The 21,878-nt window shown below is 38.7% G+C and overlaps 1 protein-coding gene across 5 annotated transcripts in view; it reads right to left on the minus strand.

The window, feature by feature from the left end:
• The window catches only part of slc2a9l2 (solute carrier family 2 member 9, like 2), a 109,169-nt gene that overhangs the window by 66,708 nt on the left and 20,583 nt on the right, over positions 1-21,878 (minus strand). For all 5 annotated transcript variants that reach the window (XM_071494403.1, XM_071494400.1, XM_071494401.1 and 2 more), the window contains 3 exons: positions 18,163-18,287; positions 16,921-17,066; positions 3,699-3,831 (listed from right to left, as the gene is read on the minus strand). In XM_071494403.1, coding sequence (XP_071350504.1) covers positions 3,699-3,831; positions 16,921-17,066; positions 18,163-18,287 — 404 coding nt within the window. The remainder of the gene's footprint in view (positions 1-3,698; positions 3,832-16,920; positions 17,067-18,162; positions 18,288-21,878) is intronic.

Raw genomic sequence — 21,878 nt, forward strand, 5'->3', positions numbered from 1 at the left:
TTATTTGTCAAGCATCTCATGTGTGCTCCTAGTTCACTGGTAAATCAAGGATGCCACAATAGGACTTTGGAGTTAATTGGAAGGTGTATAATGTCCAAAACAGGGAGAAGGATTACTTTGAAAAAAATCAGTGTATAATGATCTTGCAAAACTGAGCCACATTTCTCTTTTTCCTCAAGGCTAAACCAGGTTACTTAAATGGGAAAAATGCCCACAGGGGCATGCTCAAGTAAAGTTCGCCAAGACTTCAGAAACATCTGGTACACAAGCTAAGCCCTGACACAAGCGCAGTGGAGATTGTGGACAATAAAGCCCCATTTATACTTATAATATGATCTGCATCTAGATACATTATCTGGATATTGACATTCTGTCCATGAAGCTTTGCATTTCCACCTAGTTTTATATTAATACAAGTTCTAGTTATCTGGTATTAAGTATGGCTGGTGGTCTTCTCAACAAAGTGTGGCTCTATCCACCCGACTTGCACTTAATTTACAGTGTATTATTTTACATAATATTACTAAAATTGTACAGTGTATATTCAGCACATGGTTTGGGTCTATCTTCAGCCTCTGTCTTTTTAATGTATTTCTTATCTTTGTCTTTATAAAAGTGTATATTTTTTTAATTATATTGTTTGTTATCTACCTCATTGGTTTTGTGATTTATGTGAAGTTTCTGGTGAAACACTGCAATTTCCCTTTGTGATTAATACAAAGTGATTTATATCTCTATTTTAATACAACATAAAAGGGATATAATGGGAAATTATTAAATGCGTGCACATTTTAGAGCAAATGGAAAGTTACAAAATGACAATTCCTCTATTGAGAATCAATAGTTTTGAGTCATATTTTTTTGAAAATAAACATGAAGCAACTCTGCCATGATCAGTTGTAGATGTACATAGTAAAGATGCCATGCCAGATTAACTGTGTCAGAAAACATTGTTTCCTTTGTCACCCAGAACAACTGGCGGGATCTCTGCAGTGGTGACGACCCATCCAGAGCTCTTGTGTTTGTTTCAAACATAGATATAAAAGCTTTTTCTTACGAAAATAACTTCTGCTTCTACTGTACATTTGGTCGGATTTCCTGCTTTCTACTACAAAGACACAACTCTCACACATTTCAAAGTAAAATCAGTTGTTCCTCATTAATTCCTGCTAGTGTATGTTGTGCCAAAATCTAATTTAAAGAAGATTTTGCTCTATGGGGGACACCTGTGGTTTTAGCATAGTGAATTTCTCTCGATATCATATTATGTTTCTATCAGGTATTGTTAATAGGTTATTACCTTCAAATACATTAGACAGGTGAACAGATGTCACCAAGGTATCATGATGTCACACATGCTGTACCATGTGCAGTGGTGGCAATTTAATCAACTACTGTACATTTAAATGCCTAATAATCAGACCCTGAATGTTTTCTCTCTTTGTTAATACTGTTTGATTGTTATCAAGCCAGTCTTTATGACATGTATGATGTGTTTTGGATGTCTCATTTATTGGTAAAAGTAAAAATAGTGAGGCAAAACGAACCATGCGGATTATTTATTAAAATTGTCATTGCTGCAGAGTGAACAGTACTGCTTCATCTTAAGTTCTCTGTCGCTGAGACCTCGCCGAACTTTGAGCTCAAAAGAAACAAACAGGATGTTTCATTCTACATAGAACACAAGAACTAATCCTTCAGAGAGTACCCATCTATAATGTATGGACATAGACATCAAAGAGCTCAAAACACCCATGAGAGAAAACTGATCAAAGTCATATCTGACGTCACATTTTTTTTACATGCTTCGTTAATACATGCACTTTGAGCTATGCCTCTACCCCATGCTGTTTTATGTCTTAGCTTTTTAACATTTGACAAGATCACACTATAGTTATTCACATAAAGTCTCTGAAATTTAAAAAAATGTTGATGAGAATGCCTATCTATTATTTGAGGGTTGAAAGTTGAGAGCATAGGCCTAAATCAATTCACACATGTTACGTAGACTGTAGTGATAAGCAGCTGAAAACTTAAGGGTTAAAACAAGGTTTGGGTCATGGAGTGATTGCTTTAGCCCATTTTCAGTCAAATAATAAAACACAGACATGAAACACATATATGTACATATAATATACATACATCCATAAATTCCCTTAGAAATCATAGAAGAAAGGCGCTCCAGAACTTGCCCAACAATAATCCCCAACAAAGTTTCCTTCAGTATCAAAGTCATCCTGTGACAGCCGCCTGTCAATCCAGTGGTACATTAGTATATTTTTAATCAATTGATCCATTTGTCAAAATGTAAAAAAATATAGGCTTAAATATTTTTTTTTAAAAAGACAAGGTACCTAGGAGGATACAATTATCTACCTGTTCTTTGCATGTTTCAATCTATTAGATTAGCAAAATCATTTTTAATTGAATCAATTTTCTCACAGAAGTCTATTTTACACCAAGCTGATAAATAGAAAAGGGAAAAAATGAGAAGGACAGAAACTCAGAGATCCATTTTTAAATACAAGATCGTGACTCTGGACAGAACTTAGGTTACAGAGGGACAGACGAGTTCACAAAACAACAGTAGGTAATTACAGCTGTAATCACTGAGGTTGGAGTGAAAAATTACCCTGATACCACATTAAAATCACTGACCTCACAGGATATGTTGAAATCGGCCCACCTCCCCTAGAGACATACACTGAATCCAGCTCAACTGGGCTTTAAGTGTAACGTTTGAAAATTTTCATTTTAATTTATTAGAAATGCTGTATTTTGTAAAAATGGATGATTTGATGTAGAAGTCCCACACTCATACAATGCAAAAGGATGACTGTGGTGGTACGTCACTGTTTTTGTTCAAAACATTTAATGTTTTTGTTCAAAACATTAAACATCAGATATTTCAATCACTTATATGTTTAAAGGGCCTTCTATACCCATGATAAACCCATATGCGGTCTACCATGACAATCATTAAAATAATTCTGGCTGATTAGACCTCCTCTCAGTACTGTGTCAGCGTACACTAATTGTGCTTGACTGACAAATTAAACCTCTATCATTCTTATTAATAAATGGAGTCTGGTGACATTACATAAATCTCAGTCAAATGACACCTGTGTGAGTGTGCAGAAGCTTTAATCATTTAAAATATGGTAAGCTAAGGTTATACTGTTATGCTATAAAGCAACATTAAACTAAAATGTATACTAGTGTAACAGACAAACTAAATATACTGAAATACTTTGACTGATCAGAAAAGATGAAATTGAATTTTATTTTTATTTTTCATACATTTGAAATAAAATATATTCTGAAGACTAACCAATGCAGTTTTTTTTTTTTTGTATGAGCCCTAGGACTGACTATACCAAGTAAAACCTGCTTCAGTGTTCATAAGGAAACCTGACTCTTGTTTTAAGACAGATTTGAAAAAAATAGCGAATCTATCTTTCTGCACTTTAAAGCTGTGTTGTGAAAACAGAGCCAAGGCAGTGGTAAAATGCATTACTGTAAAAGCCACAAATCTCCCATGAGTCTCTGGTGTGTTTAGATGTGATTGTTGTTTAAAAAAAAAAAAATGTTGCTCTTAAAATGTAACAAGCACAAATATATTTGAGACATCAGACCCTAGTGTGGCAGACTGTATGTCAATGAGACAAGGCACATGTTTCTTTTAGTATAGGCAATACCTCTTTCTGCTCCAGCCTCATCCCTCCTCTCCATCAGCAGGTAGCGAGGACTCTCGGGAAGGAAAGGCAGCACACAGAGCTGCAGCAATGCTGGCAACGCCAGGAAGGAAAAGAGGTAGTTCCACCTGGACTCCTGTAGTCAAGACATCAACAAAAGAACAAGCTCAACGTTTCAGACACAGAAGAGCTACACCACACAACACAAAGAAGTTGGACAGAATTGAATTATTTTACAGCTGTTGTTTAACGTTTCATGGAAAAAGTGGATGCACGTTATTGAGAATTTCTGCACGTTGGTGCAGCGGTTAGCGCTGTCGCCTCACAGCAAGAAGGTTCTTGGGCCTTTCTGTGTGGAGTTTGCATGTTCTCCCCTGTGTCTGTGTGGGTTCTCTCTGGGTACTCTGGCTTCCTCCCACAGTCCAAAGACATGGTGACTCTAAATTGCCCGTAGGTGTGAATGTGAGTGTGAATGGTTGTCTGTCTCTATATGTCAGCTATGTGATAGACTGGTGTCCTGTCAAGGGTGTACCTGCCCTCACCCAGTGTCAGCCGGGATTAGCTCTGGCCCCCCTGCCACCCTGTACGGATAAGCGGTATAGAAAATGGATGGATGGATTTCTGCCAGCAGTGATGATTATCATTTAAATGCAACAAAACAATGTGTTACTGTGCTCATAGAAAATTGGGTATGAGCTTATGGCAATGCTTATAATATGAAGGCTTAATGTAAGACCTGTGGTTTTCAAGTGATGCATTTCTTCATGTATTTATTTGCTTGAAGTAAGAAAGATTGAAATGTCTCTATGACCTAAATGCTGCCTGCTGGAGTGAATAAGAGACAGACTTATAAAAGCAATAACATTTTGTACGCTGTGTATGCAAATGGTGAACTTGTCAAGTAATTTAAATGAACATGGTAAACTCTATATCCAACTGAATAGATAGACAAAAGAACTGTGATTGTGTTGTGAGTTTAGTAATGAACCCATAAATTGATTTGACAGTTTCCCAATAACTGCCATGACGGGTGAAGGTGATATGATCAGCTGATTATGAGGCCTGTATGAGAAACAAACATCATCACTCCTAGGATTTCAGGAAACTGTTTCTTTTGTTCCCAAATCCCAACTATATTATCGAGTGACGAAGCTTTAGACTGCATAAACACAGAGAAGATATAGAGCCGAACATGAGTGCAGTCTTAAGAATGCCATTAGTCATCTCGGCTGCTGCTGTTCCATTACACGGCAATTTCATCTCATAAAATGCCTGAGAGGCTAAATATGTTTCAGAGATTGGTAGATTTAGGGATGCAGGAATTAAATATGATCTTTTCAATAGAGTGCTTTTCAACATACCCAACAACAGGAAGGGAAATACAGGTCACCAGTTTTTTTACTCAAAAATGTCACAGTCTGGCCCTCAAACCTCTGGCGGTTATTCACAAGAACCCAAATATTTCAGGTATTACAATTGGACATTCAGTACATAAATTAATGTTATACACATACAATATTTTATAGTTATGCAGTGATCCACTAAGGTCAAAATCAGCTTTTCTTGAATATATTGATTCATTTTCAAAGCTGTCAAGGTACAGAGTGAAGTGATCTAAGTCTTAAGCCGTACTGTTAGCACAGTATTGTCCTATCGAGTGGGGGCAGTTCAAGGACCTGCAGAAGGACTGTCATAGCTAGGCATCATAATCCCCCCCCCCCCCCCCCCCCCCCCCAAATAAGATATCATGAAATACTGAGAGAGCCATTCTTGTTATTATCAATATGGGCTAATGGTCATGCATACCTGAACTACTACTACTTCAATCTCTGCCAATTCACGTTCCGCATAAGGTCTTCAAACATTTGGATAAGATCTCTAACACCTTCTTGTGGAACAGGAAATGTCCAAGGGTGTGTTTAGAGGAGCTCTAGGTCTAGACTACCAAAGGAGGCCTGGTTCTCCCAAAGCCCTAGCTCCTGTTGACTCTTTATCAGTCAATCAATCAATCAATCAATCAATAAATCCTTGAATTTGTCCCATCCTCTTATATCTACAAGCTGTCTGCAATACAGAATCTAAAGCTGCTAACTACGAACAATGTACATCTTAATATAAAACCCAGTACCTAGCACTTAGACCAAAATCCATTTCTTCTGAGAGTTTGGGTTGATACAGAAGTTTTAACTCTAGAAGACCTTTTTGAAGAAGACAGGGTGAAAACTTTGCTTGTTCAGCAGAGTTTCATTGCACAAGAGTCAATTTCTGTCAAAGTCTACATCTAAAGCATCTTTTGAATTTGATTTTAACCCTCCTATTGTGTCAAAAAATTTTTGACCCATTTTCAAGTTTAGATGTGTGAAGCTTCTTTAATCTTTAATTTTTCTCTTTTTTTTAATGCCTATCAAAAAAAAAAAAAAAAAAAAAAAAAAAAGTGACATCTGTGGTGTTAAAAGTGAAATTTGACCCAGAAGTAATTATGGGTTGTTTATGCAGAGAAATACTTAATAAATATTACCAAACCATCATGAATAACAAAAATTATGACAAAATTATGCTGCAGTCTGCTGGGGCAGCAGTATGTCACATAAAAACTCAAAGAGAGTGGACAAGCTAGTTAAAAAGGCTGAGTCTGTACTTGGAAGGAGTCTGGACTCACTGAAGCCTGATGTGGAGAGACACATGCACTGTAAGAAGAAGGCCATCTTGGACAATACCAACCATCCTCTCCACAACATCCTTCCAGCCCAGAGAAGTAGCTACAGCAGCAGCCAACATCTTACCTCTCTGGGCTGCAGGACTGAGAGGTTCAGGAAATCCTTGTTCCCACTGCATTAGACTATTTAACAACTCAGACAAAGGCAGTGAATAATGAAACACACTCAGCCTTAATTTTACTAAATGCATGAATAAGCTACTGGATAATTGTGAATTTCCCTATAGGGATAAATAAAGTATTTCTTATCTTATCTTATGTTATCTTAAAACAAAAATAATAGGATTCAAATCCCATAATAATAGTGTAATATCATTGTAGAACGGCATGGCATACAGCAAGTATGATCCCACACACACCCCACGCCTTGATCTTTCACTCACACTACACACACACAAAAACAACCATATAGACACATACAGGCACACACACAACACACACACACACACACACACACACACACATACACACACACACACACACACACACACACACACATACACATACACACATTGTGCAGTCTCACATGGTAAGACAAGACATACAATCTGCCTTTGACCTTTTTATATCACAGCCTATAGAAAAGGTCATTATTGACATGACCACCATGGAAGTGAGACCATTGTTGGGAATAATTGCAGGGAGATCGACATATGACATGTTGATACTTGTTGGGGAATATAAATCCAACAGTGAGGCCATGAGATGCTGAAACCGGCCAGGCTGTTTTCCATCACTTCAAATCTCGAGAGCTGCTCAAATTGACAATCCTGAGACAAGATTGGCTTGTCGTGAGAAGGAAAAACTTGCACCCATAAAAGATGTTTGGGACAAATAGTTGGGGAGCTTGCCACTGGCCTACAATCCAGGACCCGGGGGCCCCAGTAGATGAACGGCTGTTGCCATTCAAAGGTCAAAGTCCACTTAGACAATACATTTCCATTAAACTTGGGAAATATAGCATCAAAGTCTGGGCAGTTTGTGATGAAGGAGCAAAAATACATGGAATGTGCAACATTGCATAGGAAGGTATGAGTCAGTTTTGACCCATAACATAACAGACATAATGATTTTGTGCTGGTGTTAACATATAAGAAAATGAAGAACAAGTTATTTTTTTGTTTGTTTATCATTAGCTTCTCAAAATAAATCAAATAGATCAAGTGTGCCTATTACACTGTTAATGCAAGTGCATTTGGTACAGGACATGCCTATTATTCAGTGATTCAAATTATTCAAATTTGAAGCTCTTCAGAAGATCTGGGAGAAGGATCTGGGGTACTCATTTGCAGATGGAGATTGGGATGCTAAGAATATCAAATATTTGTCTTTAGATTTGAAATTTAGATCAGTTTAAGACTCTAAGTTTTTTTAATGAATGTGTCAACTGAAGCTCAGAGGAAATGCAGACTGTTGGACCTGAATTCATGCACATACTTGGTACAACTCTACTGGAGGGAAGTTCACAAATATATTTGTATTTGTGATCCTTCAAAGAATAATTTTGATTTCAATCCTCGTGACAGACTGTTGCTGCACTAGACTGGTAAAATGATGCTGGAAGACCAGGGAACCATCATTTAATGAGTGGATTACTCCGCTGGGCATGCTCACCTCATTTGAGAAAATTTAATGAAAAATGGGATGGATCAGTATGAGATCAAAAGAGAAGTTTTTTTAGTATGTTATGGATTGATAATAAGGACACTCTATGAGCTACAGTCAAGGTTAATTGAAAAAATATAAATATACATTTAAAAATGTCATTTTGCCATTTATTGAATATTTTGAATATCTTATTTGATATAAATGCATTTCTTGAATCCACTGAAAAAATCTGATCAACATTGTAGTCATCATCCCCCTCTGCTTATTATTAAAGCTAAGAGCAGTAGGAGGATCAGCTAATTTTGTAGCCACTGACCTGACATCTCAGAGTCACCATTAATGATGCATCACACTCTAAGTTACAAACTGTAAAAACATCCTACATGTTGTGAAGGGGTTTTTCCTTCTTTAAGTATTATTCCTTTTCTAGGTCTTTTGGCAGTATTATGCAGTAGAGCCCAAATGCGATTTAGAATTTGACCCTAAAATCAACAGCTCATTAGCTGTGTCCCGATTCAGGGGACACATCTTTCGGAGGATGCGGTCCATGACGGCATGGCCTTCGTAGCCGCTGTAGACCGTAAAGGCTGAACTGAAATGACACAGACTGGCCTACAGAGGATTTCCACTTTGCCTCACCAGCTGTGCCCACCCTTACTATGGCATCGCACAGCGTTGCTCCTGTCAGCTAGCAAACATGATAACACTAACTTTTTTTTGGCAAAAAAATTAAGCTTTTAAGGCCTTTAGTTTTTATAGGGACAATGCAATCTTCAATGAGCTCCTGAATTGGGAAACAGTAATCGTGTCTGAGAAGACATAGCAACCGCTGGCCAGTTCCCAATGGCAGTTGCCATGGCAGCCAAGGTCATAGCGTAGACACTATGCATGTAGAAGAGGATGGTAAGTTAGGTCTCTGGTGGAGGGAGTAAACAGCAATAACAAGTAGGCCATATCCTAGTTTTGCAAGGTCAATAAGTACGTATGGATGTGATGTTGCTCCATGAAGAATAACCTAATTTGGACATGTAGTAAGTATGATGTAGTTAAACGGTTAAATACCTTTTACCAGGAAGGAATCCTTCAGAATTGAGTGGCATTACAGTCTCAACTTGGATTGCTCATCTCTGTTCTCCTTGGCCAAGCTCCAATAAATGCTTCTGCTCAAAACATCTCCAAAAGATTCATCGGCTGAAAGGATTTCCATCACATATGTATATATACGACATATAAAACATTCTCCTTAGGGAAGATAAAAGGATGCACAGCTCCATCTCTTTAGCAAATCTATTCTTAATGATTTCACTCGAGCAAATGGGACGGGGCTATTTGTGGTTATGCAGAGACTGTGGATGGAGGTGCCCTTTGGAGAGAAATGTCAGCTCTCAACTCACAAAAAGTCGGTTTCAGTTGCCTAACTTTTACTAGGTGATTTGTTACGTAAGACTGTAAAACTTTTTAAATAATGTCATTAACTTTTCTTTAATGAAGTCCACATTCACAAGTTACTGTATATATTCTACAGTTGTTGTCCACCTTGTCCTGTGTTTTTTCATAGCCATACAATGTACCTATAGCTATAATGCATATTTCTACATTAAATGTCATGTAATAAAGGCATATTTCACTGTTCTAGCAAAGGCCATTAATGTGTAGAACTGTACAATAAAGGAACATAATCTCACAATTGGGAGAGATTACTATCCTCATGTTGCTCATCTCTAAAAATATTATTTCATCATATCAATATTGCATCATTTTCTTATTTACATTCGTAAAAGCTTGGAAACACGAAAGAGTTTGAATTGGTATGACTCACTAATGAATCTCATTTACATTTACATTTAACAATAGTGAAAAATTAGAGGGGAGAGGAAAGAAAAGGAATGATATTGAATGAGTCAATCATTACACGTATTACCTGGTTATCTTGTGCAGCCCTGTTGAAGTTTTGAGCTTAATTATAGTTCTTGAAATATAAAAAAATATATAAGTCGTTGCCTCTGACTGATAAAACAGCCTCGTCTACACTGGTAACAATTCTGCTCTTCACCATGATCCTCTGTGCACCAAATCCTGCCTGAGCTGTGTAAATCTAAGCATTCAGCACAGACCTGAGGTCTTACTGATTCTGAACTGTGGGTTGTCTTATCACAGCTGGAGATGAGAGTGGGCGTTCAGATTAGACCTCTCAGAGGCTGCTCCGACAGACAAAGACTCTAATTCATTTTCAGTGAGCATTGATTTTTTTGTAGTCTGTGCTGTATAGAAGAAAATATTACCTCCATATGATTTTCTGCAGCAGAGTCATATAGGTTTCTGATGTTGACTCTCACTTTTATTCTATTATTTATTTATTTTTACTCTCTGCATTCCAGAAGAAAATACTAAAAACTTAATCCAGGGAGGTTTACAGCATGTAGATGTACATGTCAAACACTGAGGCAGGAGGCAGGTGTGTCATCATTCACATGCAACACTTAATTAACAGGTTGGATGACTTGGGAACTAAAGGATGATAATTTGCAGGACAAACTCTTGGGAAGTGCGCACACACACACACACACTCAAAGTCTTGTCTCCATGACTTCAGAGGACATTACATTGGCTTACTCTAACCTTAACCATAATTACTACTTCCCTAACTCTAACCCTTACCCTAACTTTAACCTAAATCTAACCTTAACCTGACTTGCTTTTTGTCCCCATAAGGAAGATACGTCTCTGTAATGTGCCTGTGTGAACAGATATAGCTCCCCACAACATGAGTAAAACCTGGACCACACACTCAGTCGGTCCTGTCCTGTCTGAAGTACAAACTAAACGCACGCCTTATGGTGTCTATCTGTTTTTAACTGGGGATACCTGGGTGAGCTCGACCCTGATCCCACCATCCCTGATGATGAAAGAAATCACAGCTCAGGCCCACCCATGACTGACAATGACTCATTTACAGTAAACCTAACACAGCAGACAAATGGTTTATTGCTCTATTCCAGCAGCCTTGTTGTTTTTCCAATTACCTCCGGTGAGAATGCAGAGGCTGGAGGGCACACACTGGCATCCTGTGACTGAACAAAAGCAAGAGATGAGACATAGCTTTGCTGTCTGGAGCTGGAGGAATGAAACAGAGGACAATGTGGATTTCATGAATCCCTGGCTGCTGTTGCTCTACAAAGCCATGGTGGTTGGTGTGAAGAGGTAAGTTCTCAGAGAGAGGTGATGGAAAGGTCGGGTGGACCACATCTCTGATGTCTCCAGTTGTACATGATTATATTATTTCTGTTAGGTCAGTCTTAATTACTTTACCTATGGCCAGATCATTCCCCAAGTATGAAACTAACCTGCTCTCTGCTAATCTTTACTAAATTTGATACAGGCAGTAACAGTTCAGTGCAAATCTCTATCCCCACAGCAGGAAGTGAGATTTAATTGGCCTTTAAATTAAATCATTATGAGATTATTGTGAAATTATTAAATTCCTAAAAGCATAAAAATGGTTCCCATTAGTCTGCCCATTACCCGAGCGATAAAAAACGTATTTGGAGTTATTGTATGTCTGTGAATAACATAAATACAGCATTTCTACATTTCATTCTCACAAAATGAAAATCTTGTTAGTAAAAACCTCACATCACCAGAATCTCAGCCTGTGGAATACCAGGATCAGAAGAAAAGCCCATCATCCCTCTGCCTATAGCTGTTTGTAATGAGTGTCACCTTCTCTCTAAGCCTCTTTCTCTGAAACTCTCTTTGAAGAACGGCTTGACAGTTGGTTCTTGCAGTCCCACTCTTAAAACATGAAAGCAGTCTGCCTTATATTTTGGGGGAATTGGTATTCCACGTGAGATTTACACTTCACAGGATGGGCAACATAGTGTGTTAACTTACTTACAGGAAATGTGACCAAAGGTTTCATATGGTTTTTTGTATCAGGTGAGCTAAAACTTTAATATTCAATTACAGGAACTGTATAGAGCCACAGAGCAAGTCAGAAAATATATTCCAAAAACTGTTCAAATCAGCTCAACTAATCATGTGGTGTTGGTTGTTTCTGGTGAGTGGATTACAGTATATAATACTGTGTACTGTACTGCTGAACCGTAAACAGCTGAGAACACACACACACAGTACACACACACCGTACCTACAGGCAAATATCACAGTCATTCAGTACCACAGTACTCTGGAGTCTGATCCCCAGTGTGACAAAATGATTTACATTACTGTCTTAAATGAATTGCACTACATCCCTACATATAACAAACAACCCTCTGAAGCCATAGTTAGGTGTGATGGAGGATATAGAGTCTGGTAAGGGCCCATTGAGGCCACTGAATGTAACCTCACTGTGTTTAAGGCATGCTGATGACTTCAGAGTATCAGGGGAGTTCAGTGACAGACTGGCTAAAAGCCTGTTCCTGCTGGAATGCTGGAATAAACACGTTTCCCAACTGGGACAAGGTCAGTGGCTAAGCATGAAGAGTAATTATCATTTGTCAAAGCTTATCACCATTTTGCATCATTTGACATCTTAGACCGGCTCATATTAACAGAAGCCTCCTATGTATTTCAATGTGTGAGCCTCATAACCAAAGGCCAGTAAAGACCACAGTGGCATTATCATCAGATATGTCACATATCTCTTATCAAATGCCAAGGACAAGGTGTCACAGAGGTGATGTGAATACATAACAATGGCTGCATGAAGATATACGGCTCCATATGATATTTATAAAGGTGGTCTGCAGGTAAAAGTGATGGATGGAACAAACCAATACTCATAAATTAAAAATGAGTATCTGCTTTTCTCGACACTCTGACACTATGCTTTTGTGTAAATGTCAGTGCAAAGTGACAAAGAGCAAAATTAAAAACATGAGAAAATTCTCTGAAAGTAACATCATGAATGAGGGGATTCACAATCCAAACACTATACTACTGTATTTACTTTCACAAGTTGAAAGTAAAAGTGAAAATGTAGATTTAGGGAAGAATAGTGATGGATTTACTTCCTATAGTACTAATTCACAAGTCAGGCATCAAAGTCAAGTGGTTTCATAATATTTTTCTTTTCCACTAAAAAGGAAAACCATGGAAAAGACATCAGGAAGCAAACAGAAGGCAGATTAAGCACAACAGTACTCAAGCCTTCATGCAGGATATGCATGGGCCTATAGAAATTATGGAAAATGAGAGCTTCATCCAAAATTCACTAGGCTATGAAATATGTTTGCCACTCTCACATCATCATTGTTGGACTGAAAGCAAATGCAATGTATTCTGCACATATGTTAAAGCAGGAAGGATAAGCTCCAAACAAAACAGGATGTGGCTGCGGTCTAGTTGAATGTGGCTTTGAAGTATGTTATTGTGTGCAAACAATTAGCCTACAGTATACAATAATTCCAGACGCTGCACACTCCCGTCTTGCCCGTCTTGCCTCAGTAGGTAGTAGTAGAAGCTGCTGCTGCTGCTGCTGCTGCTGCTGCTGTGATTGATGTGCCGGCACACATTTATGAATCACAGTCACCTCACACACCAATACACAGTCAAGAAGAAGAGTCAAGAATAGATTTTAAATGTATTATTTGACTATTAGTCATTCTATGATAAAATGCTAATGCATGTTTCAGTAAGCAGTTATTAGTTTGTCACATCTGAAGCTACTGTACAGCACCGATAATTTCAACTTAATTTGGTGACAAAACTCAAGGAAAATCATCCATCAAAACATATCCTGATGTTTGTTGGGAATGCTAATTTAAATAGTGCATTACACGGACTGATTAATGTTGTATTAATGTGCTATGTGCGTGACAGCAATGATGTATCTCTCCACCATTTTTTCCAGTCGAGGGTGATGACAGGCAAACAGCACCCCATTAGATTAAAAGCAGGCAGCGAGGGGGCGGTTACATGTCTGACAGAATGAAGCTGCCCAGTGTCGCTACATGTATTTAATTTTGGTCTGTAATTCATGCCATCTTCACGCTAATTTTGTAGGCCAACCCTGTGTACCAGACTATTTATAAATTGTGCCACTATGTTCACCAGGGAGGAAAGTTATCCAGATTAAAAAATTCCAAAAGTTGACTGACCAACAAATATGAGAAAAATATGTTGAATTATGAATATGTTTTTTTAGCAATTGCATATTACAGAAGAAAATGGAGGCTACATGTGGACTATATAACTCATAGCAGAAACCCTATGTAGGCTGTAAATATGTCAACAAGTAAATAAAACATTAAGCGGAGGGCAGTAGTTTTCCAGAGCTCTCTCTCTCTCTCGCTCTCTCTGGCTGCTCATCAACAATGGAGGATTATCATTATTGACGAAGGCAAACTCAATGTAAAAAGAAAGGGCTGGCGGCCACACACTGCGAGCCAAAGCAGTTCAGCAGGGTAGCCGTCACACACAGGTGAGGAGATGCAAGAGGGCAAGATCTCCTTCCTGTTTGTTATATGATCACTGGTCAAGTTGGACCAAACAACCCTCAGGCCGACGGGAAATGTCCTGGCGCTTCACGGGGCTGTCCACCACCGGTCTCACTTGTGCTTAACAGATGATAAATGGCTTTGCGTAATATGTTAGCATTTTCTGATTTTGTCATTTATTTATCTATTCTGTAAAATTTGTATCTGCGCAGATCTGTACCAGCTTCCCCTTGTTTTACAGTCAGAGTGATTAAAAGTCCTGAATTTATGTCAGTAAAAGCAATTAGGCAGATGTATCAACTATTCATAATTTAATTTGACAGGGATATTTAGCTGTCAGTACTAATGTGGTGCAGTAGTACAAACAGTATTTGTACTGAAACCTAAACCTAATAGTAATATATACATTTGGCCTATAGCCCCAGAAGAACAGCAACAGAGGGTCACACTTACATAATAGACGGTAATTCATGCCAAAGGATATAATCACATGCTTAAAATTTGGGAGATCAGTTCAGAGGAATTGCATTCAGTCATTAATTTTTTAGTACAGTGCCAGCAGTAAGCAGTGAGCTTAAGTCAACAGAATGTGCCAGGAGTGGAGCGTGTTATATCATTGGCTTTCTGTTCACATTACACAACTGAATTTGGGTTTCAAAGTGTACATGCCTTGGGCTAATGTCTGTTTTCAGCCAGAAAAGATAAACTGAAAGTTGCGCACATGAATAATCAGTTGTATAGATGGGGATTCATGATCATCATGAAACATGCCTCACAGTAGGCCGAGGCAACATGGCTAAACTTATGTAAGGAGGGCATTAAGGTTAAGGGCGGTGGGGGGTTGGATATCGTCTCCTCTAGGGTAAACAATGTGTGATTGAGAATTCTTGCCGATACCCTACTGAGACACGGGACAGATAGAACCAATCAAACACTGCGCAAGGTACAAACATGACTTCATTACTCAAGTGACTGAGGAAGACATGTCGCTGAGGGGCAAAGTGTTGTCAGATGGCCTGCACTATTAATTTGTCCAGCAAACACAGGATGACAAATTAGTATGTGTGAACAGTAGAGCTTGAATGTCAGGTTGAAATGAAACGATCCACTGGTCTGTATCTGCTGTCGAGCTGAAGAGCTCATGTCACTCACCCATGAGGCTTCATCAACTCTACTGACTAACGGAAACTCCTTGGCCTTTAAACCTTCCTGGTTAATTCATACCTTGATGTCACACGGGAGCCGCTGAGGTCGTTCATAAATTCACATGCTAGACATGCAAGAGTCACCAGTGTCAAAAGAATTAAAGTGTGAATTGGTCTAAGATGTGAACAGTTTGGCCTTTAAATTGCACCCATATTCCTCCAAATAGGTGAAGACCACAGTTCCTTCTCTATGTTGTGTATGTGTAGGATGTTGTTTTATTTCAACTCTCATGTGACTTCCAAGTTTGACACTCAAAGATTAAAATGCAATGGGCTCCCCTGCAGTCTGGCCAATAATGAACTCCTTCAAAAATGTATGTGGTCATCATGTCATGGTTTCATTTTGATTTGACACCGAATGAATGAGATGAATCTACACAGGCTGAACCTTGAATCTTTCACTGTTTAGTGATGCAATACAGCTCTTCAGTGTGTGAACCACTTTTGGCATTTCTTTTGAATAAAATAACTGTGCCGTGATTGTTACTCTTGACTACAATGGAGCAGTGTAACACTCACTTTAAAGAGGGGATGCAGTGTGCAAGAAGGTGAATTTTTCATTTGCTAGACAGCTGCAAAAGCATTATTTTCAGTGTCATTACTGTTTAACACATCTTCTGCCAAAGATAAATAACCTGTTATCCTACTATGGTTCGTTCTTGTTTCTGATTATTCTTCATTTGTATTCATATTTTGTATTATTGAAGAAGAAAACAATCTGGAGGTACAACTGGAGATTAAATATCTTATTCTTTTCCCTCAAGTGTATGTTTGTCGTGTCTTTGTAGTGTAGGCTGGAACATGTGACAAGCGTCTTGGGCAACAACACGTGTCTAGTGCAGCTAAAGGAGTGCACTTCAGTCTTGATGGGTTCACATTTGACTGGGAGTAGCTTTAAATTCAACATGTAATGTTAAGTCAGTACAAATAACATACCGACAGCATTCACAAAAGCTGAATGCTGAAGGCAGAGTTGAAATGCAGTTTAAATTGTAGTTCTTGTGTGATTGCTGGATGTTAGCCCCAAAACAAACTTAGACTTTATTAAGGTCAAAAGAAAAAATCTATAAATTCTCTCCAGACATACAAAGTCAATAAATCTTCTCCACAAAAAGTGAAGGAAAAACTATGGAGGTTTCTGTGGGGGTTGTGTCTTGCATGCCTCATATTAGGTCCAATTTGTAATCTAAATTTGGATTTTCTAACTCCAGTTATAGTAGAGAAATTGCACCAACTATAACTCTAGACTCACTGACCTGGCCCAGCAGCTCGGGCAGTCCCAGCACTTGTCCTGTGAACACCCCCAAGCAGATCAGGATGGAGTTGAACTGGCCAATGGACCCCCTGATGTGTCTTGGGGAAATTTCTCCCAGGTACATGGGGAGGGCACTGAGAGCTATACCTGTCAGGAAATAACAATACATTAAAATGATGCATTAGCTACTTAGTCAAATGAAGAAGCTAAAGCACAGAAAAACCACGAGCCTAACACCTACACTGATGATATTCAACCTCCAGCATTATTTGACAACTGCTAAACTGCCATGAACTTCTGAGGCATCACCATGGTTACTTGGAAAGATGACCTGTGCATTAGAAACGGTCAACACCGATAATGCGGTTTAGACATTGTACGCAAGTGATTGTGCTCTGCTGTGTATGTGTGTATGAGTCACTGAGGTATATTCTGAGTTAAGCACATGTAATGAGGGGTAATTACCAAAACTGAGTTATACATAGATATTAAGACGTCAAATTTGCCTGAAGGTTCAGGCACCACAAATAATCACGACTTCTTTACTTTATGAAACTTAACCTGCAGTTTCATCTCCCTAAAATTTGTGTCTGCAGGCAACATAACCCACAAATGACAGGGATGAATGAGCACTGATGTTGCGCTCTTCCTCTTTGATTGAAGATGTGCAGCCAGAAGAGAAAGTGGCACCTGTAATCAAAGTCTTCTTGTTTACTGATCATCAGTGTATTCAGGTCTGACAGCTAAGTTATCCTTGATCTCTGCCGATTCCAGTAGATTTCTCTTTTCCTTGTGGGTAGAGTTACACCAAAAGCCTATTAATCTATATGATTTGCACTGTCATTTTTTTTTAATTCAGATTAGCTTAACAAACCACTTTTGAAATAAAACTGCAGACATTTCAATCTCACTTGAAGCTGCAAATAAAATGTGAGCATTTTTCTCTGAGGTGGTGTTCAGCAGCTCAAGTGGACGTCATTGTTGATGACTTCATATCTAAGCTTTGGGAACTTAATCATGGGGCACTCAGTGGAGTGAAAGGACAATGTTCAGCACCCACATCTCACATGTTTGAATACAGGTAAGTTTCTCTGTATAGGTTGAGATTAAACTTTGATCCGATCCAGTCCAATATGATGTTACACAATTAAAAGGATTTCTTTGATGTTGGTACAATGTAGTAGTTTGTTCCACAGCAGCCTTTGAAAACTGCTTCATAAGCTGTGAGTAAATAAATGCTTACCGGAGTCCACCCCCATTATGAGCCGGCCAATGATGAGCATCTCAAAGGATTTTGCCTTCTCACCCAGGGAGAGCAGCAGTGCAGCTATTACAGCAAAGCTGTTGTTCACCAGCAAGGTTCCCTTTCTACAGTCAAAAAAAGAATATGGATGGAAAATGCTGCAAGAGTAGAGAACATCTGCTATTTAAACACAGTTGAAAATTATCATTCACAAATCTTATGCAAGTTCTCATCCATAAAACGTTTAAAGGTTTACTTAAATTCAGTTCGTCATAATAACGATTTATCACAAGAAATCACAGCCAGCTCATGTAACTTTTGAAGCATTTCGACAAGGTGTTTTGAACAAGAACTAGCAGAGGTGAGAGTTGTCTTAAGAGCTTTAATATACAACAATATACAATATACAAAACAGAGAGTGGCATTCATGGCTTCAAATATCACCATCGTCACAGCAAGGAACGCAGCCTATTAGCATGGTTGCTTCAAAGAACCTCAAGGCCAGGGCTGAATCTGGGCCTCCTCTCCTCATATGAGACTAAAACTAATGGTGTGTTCAGGCAGCGCTCACATGCTCATAACATCACACATTTGTCAATTTATTAAAAGGATGTTGCCCCCAAACAGCCAGCAAAGTGTAAATACCAGAATACCAGATACCAGTACCAATACCAGAACATGAAGAACCACTGGTAAATTATGTACCAGGTTAATGGTAAATATATCAGTTTAACTTCAGTATCCTGGCATTTGCTAAGATGTGATTGGTCTGTTGGTGATGAAAGTAAAAATTTGTATTTGTTGGAAGATTCTTGTGTCGGAAACAGAGGAGTTTTTATTATTTATAATGCCAAAGGTCGATGGAAAATGTGTTTTTTCTGGTCGATTTTGGTTTGGTTCGGTTTTTAGCAGCAGTGTTGTTGTGTGATCGTTCTTCTCTTTTTGCACTGAGGTCAACTCCTACACACTTGAGATTGTCTCAAGAGCTGTCAGGGTCTGATCTGAGTTGAAGGCTTCCTCACTCAACCCTGCCAAAGGGAGCACTTCAATGTATATCAGATCCACTCACAGACACGACAGCAGTAGCATCATAATCTCCATTGTTTTTTCTCTTTACTGTGTATAAATCTAACAAAGCTCAAACATATGATATCTTTATCACAAAGAATGTCTCTGTGCTGAAATATTCAGACATCATGATTTAAAAAGAAAAAAAAAAACATTTCCTTAACTTCACTGGCAAACTTTTAACGAACCACTTGGTCGCTCTTTGAAGTACGTCTCTTTTAGATTGCTCCATGTGCCCTTATCTGCTAATATATATTCAACTCTTCTCCCTGACATCTGAATTTCAACCTTTCCAGGACATTGTGCAAAAGTAGCAGCTGGTCCATAGATGTCGAGCAGAGAATGTGGAGGGAGAATGAATAATACGTTTCAGCCTAATCAACATAGTGAGGATTGCCACCTGTGAAATCCAAGGTGAATCTTAAGGGCATCTTCATTTTCTCAAATGACTCTGAATGAAAGCTTCATAAGTCTTTCCCCGCTCAGAGAGTGACATCCTCATCATTAATGGATAATGAATTCGTTTGAATGTATATTATTTCAGAGCACTGAGGTCCCTGTGCCAGGGTCTGTCCCTGGGGAGGGCAGAAGGACGTACAGCTCTGCAGTCTTGCACCAGGGCAGTGACACAACACAGCTAGGCTGAAACCTGACAAAACTCATCACACTGGCTGCCAGACTGAATCTCACAGTGCAGAATAAGTTGTCAAACCACTGTCACTCAGTCTGAAGCAAACTACCCCAAACATTTTTCTCCATGTAGACAATGTATGAGTGACTGTAACATATAAAAATAGAAATAATTCTGGGCCATATTCCCAAAAGATACAAGGCAATATGATACCTCCTTATGTGTGGTAAGTAGGAGATAAAAGCCAAAGTAAGAAAGCTCTCCATTCATATCAACAGTCATTACTGTGGTACTTTATAAGACCAGCTGTCTTAAACACCAAGCATTTAGGTAAGATGAGGGTTTGGATGGAGAAAACAACGAATGAGTGTCACACTGGGTCCACTACAGCAGTTGGTAAGAAAAGTGAAGGGTAGTTCTAGTTCTTCATATATAATGAGCACAACACGCTAACTGATCACAAGTGTCATTAAGTGCATATGCATAAAGTTTCTCTCCATACATGTTCTCAACTATGTGAAAATACTCTGTTATGATTATATTTTGTTCAATGTGGTTTCCCCACATAAAAAGTGAAAAAAATGGAAAACAAGGGCTGGAAGCACATTAACACTTACTTATTTCCTTGGTTGACACAGTGTGAGTGATTGCGCTAATGCAAACTTTTGCTTTCTGTACTGACAAGGTCCCCACAAGTTGACAGGATTGTTTCCTTAGGTTATATGACATATGAAATCCTGGCTGTCTGAATCCATTTTTATGAGACTGTCATTGGTTCACTGCAGTTCCAAAGTGGGAATACGCAGTCATGGCGTAGACTGCATGTTTCGCTCATGATATGTCTTGCATTATATACAAATTGTCAATGAATTGACAGTGTTGCCAACATAACTTTTTTTTCCCCCATGGAAACACTTTTGTTGTCGTCTGTCCTACTTGCTGCGCATTTCTGGATTTGATTGTGTTGTATGTTTTTGCAGTGCATGTGTTGTCAAATCAGTGAAGATGTTTTCTGATTTTGCTTGTGTTTTGTCTATTTGCATGTGTTTTCTTAAGTTGCAGTGCATTGGACCCCTTTGTTGCAGTCCAGCCAAAAGAAATCAACAAAAAAACAGACCAACATAGTAAATAAGGTTTGGCACAGTGACGGCCCAAATTGGCCACTTTAACTCAGCCCACATACAACAAGAAATGACCATGCACAGTCCAAATCAGTGTTTCTAGAACAGGACCATGCCTCAGACAGTCATGTCACCACATCTGTCTCTAAGCCAGTCTATGTGAATTTTAGTTTGAAGGAGACCCCAGGAGGCAAGGAGAAAAATAATTTCTAAATGGTTTATTAAATCATTTAAACAAATCATTTAGAAAAATTCAGATCAATAATTTAGGTAAACTGATGGAACATTTGATTGTATCCTGTTTATTTTCACATCCAAGACCGTGAATACTGCCTCAAATATAATGTTCAGTCAGGCAGTTGAATCAACACCTGTCTGACAGTCTCAACTGATACTGAACAGAGGTACTGTATTATGTGTTACAGGGTTGTCGTATTAAACCAGATTACAGAATCCCTTGAGAAAAGTCATTGTGCCTTTTCCTGTTCTGTGTGATGGCATTTTCCCATGTACACTGTGAATTCCTCAATTTCCTGCACTGAGTTGTCAGACACAGACAGTGATTTAAAGGGACTGTCAGTGAAAGGAGAAAGAAAGTGTATAAGGTACGGAGGGTAATAAAAGAAGGTGAGAGCCGAGAGCCTGACATAGAAAAAAGGAAAAAAAAGCTCGAAGAGAGGGAGCACTGAGCTTTCAGCCAGGCAATAAAAAATGTATGTACTTTATAGTATGTCATATACTGGGATGGAAAGTAGAGGGACCAAAAGTTGCAGGAAAATTGTAATGCAGGACAATTTGGCATAGACTACTAAAAAAAAAATGGTGGTGATCATCCCATTAAATAAATACAGACAAGCCTAGTTTTGCCTGACCATGAGGGCCAATTTGGCCCCAGG

Source organism: Trachinotus anak, unplaced genomic scaffold (genome assembly GCF_046630095.1).
Source record: "Trachinotus anak isolate AG129_WGS33_773 ecotype Australia unplaced genomic scaffold, CSIRO_AGI_Tana_v1 ptg000013l, whole genome shotgun sequence".
Taxonomy (NCBI): Eukaryota; Metazoa; Chordata; class Actinopteri; order Carangiformes; family Carangidae; genus Trachinotus; species Trachinotus anak.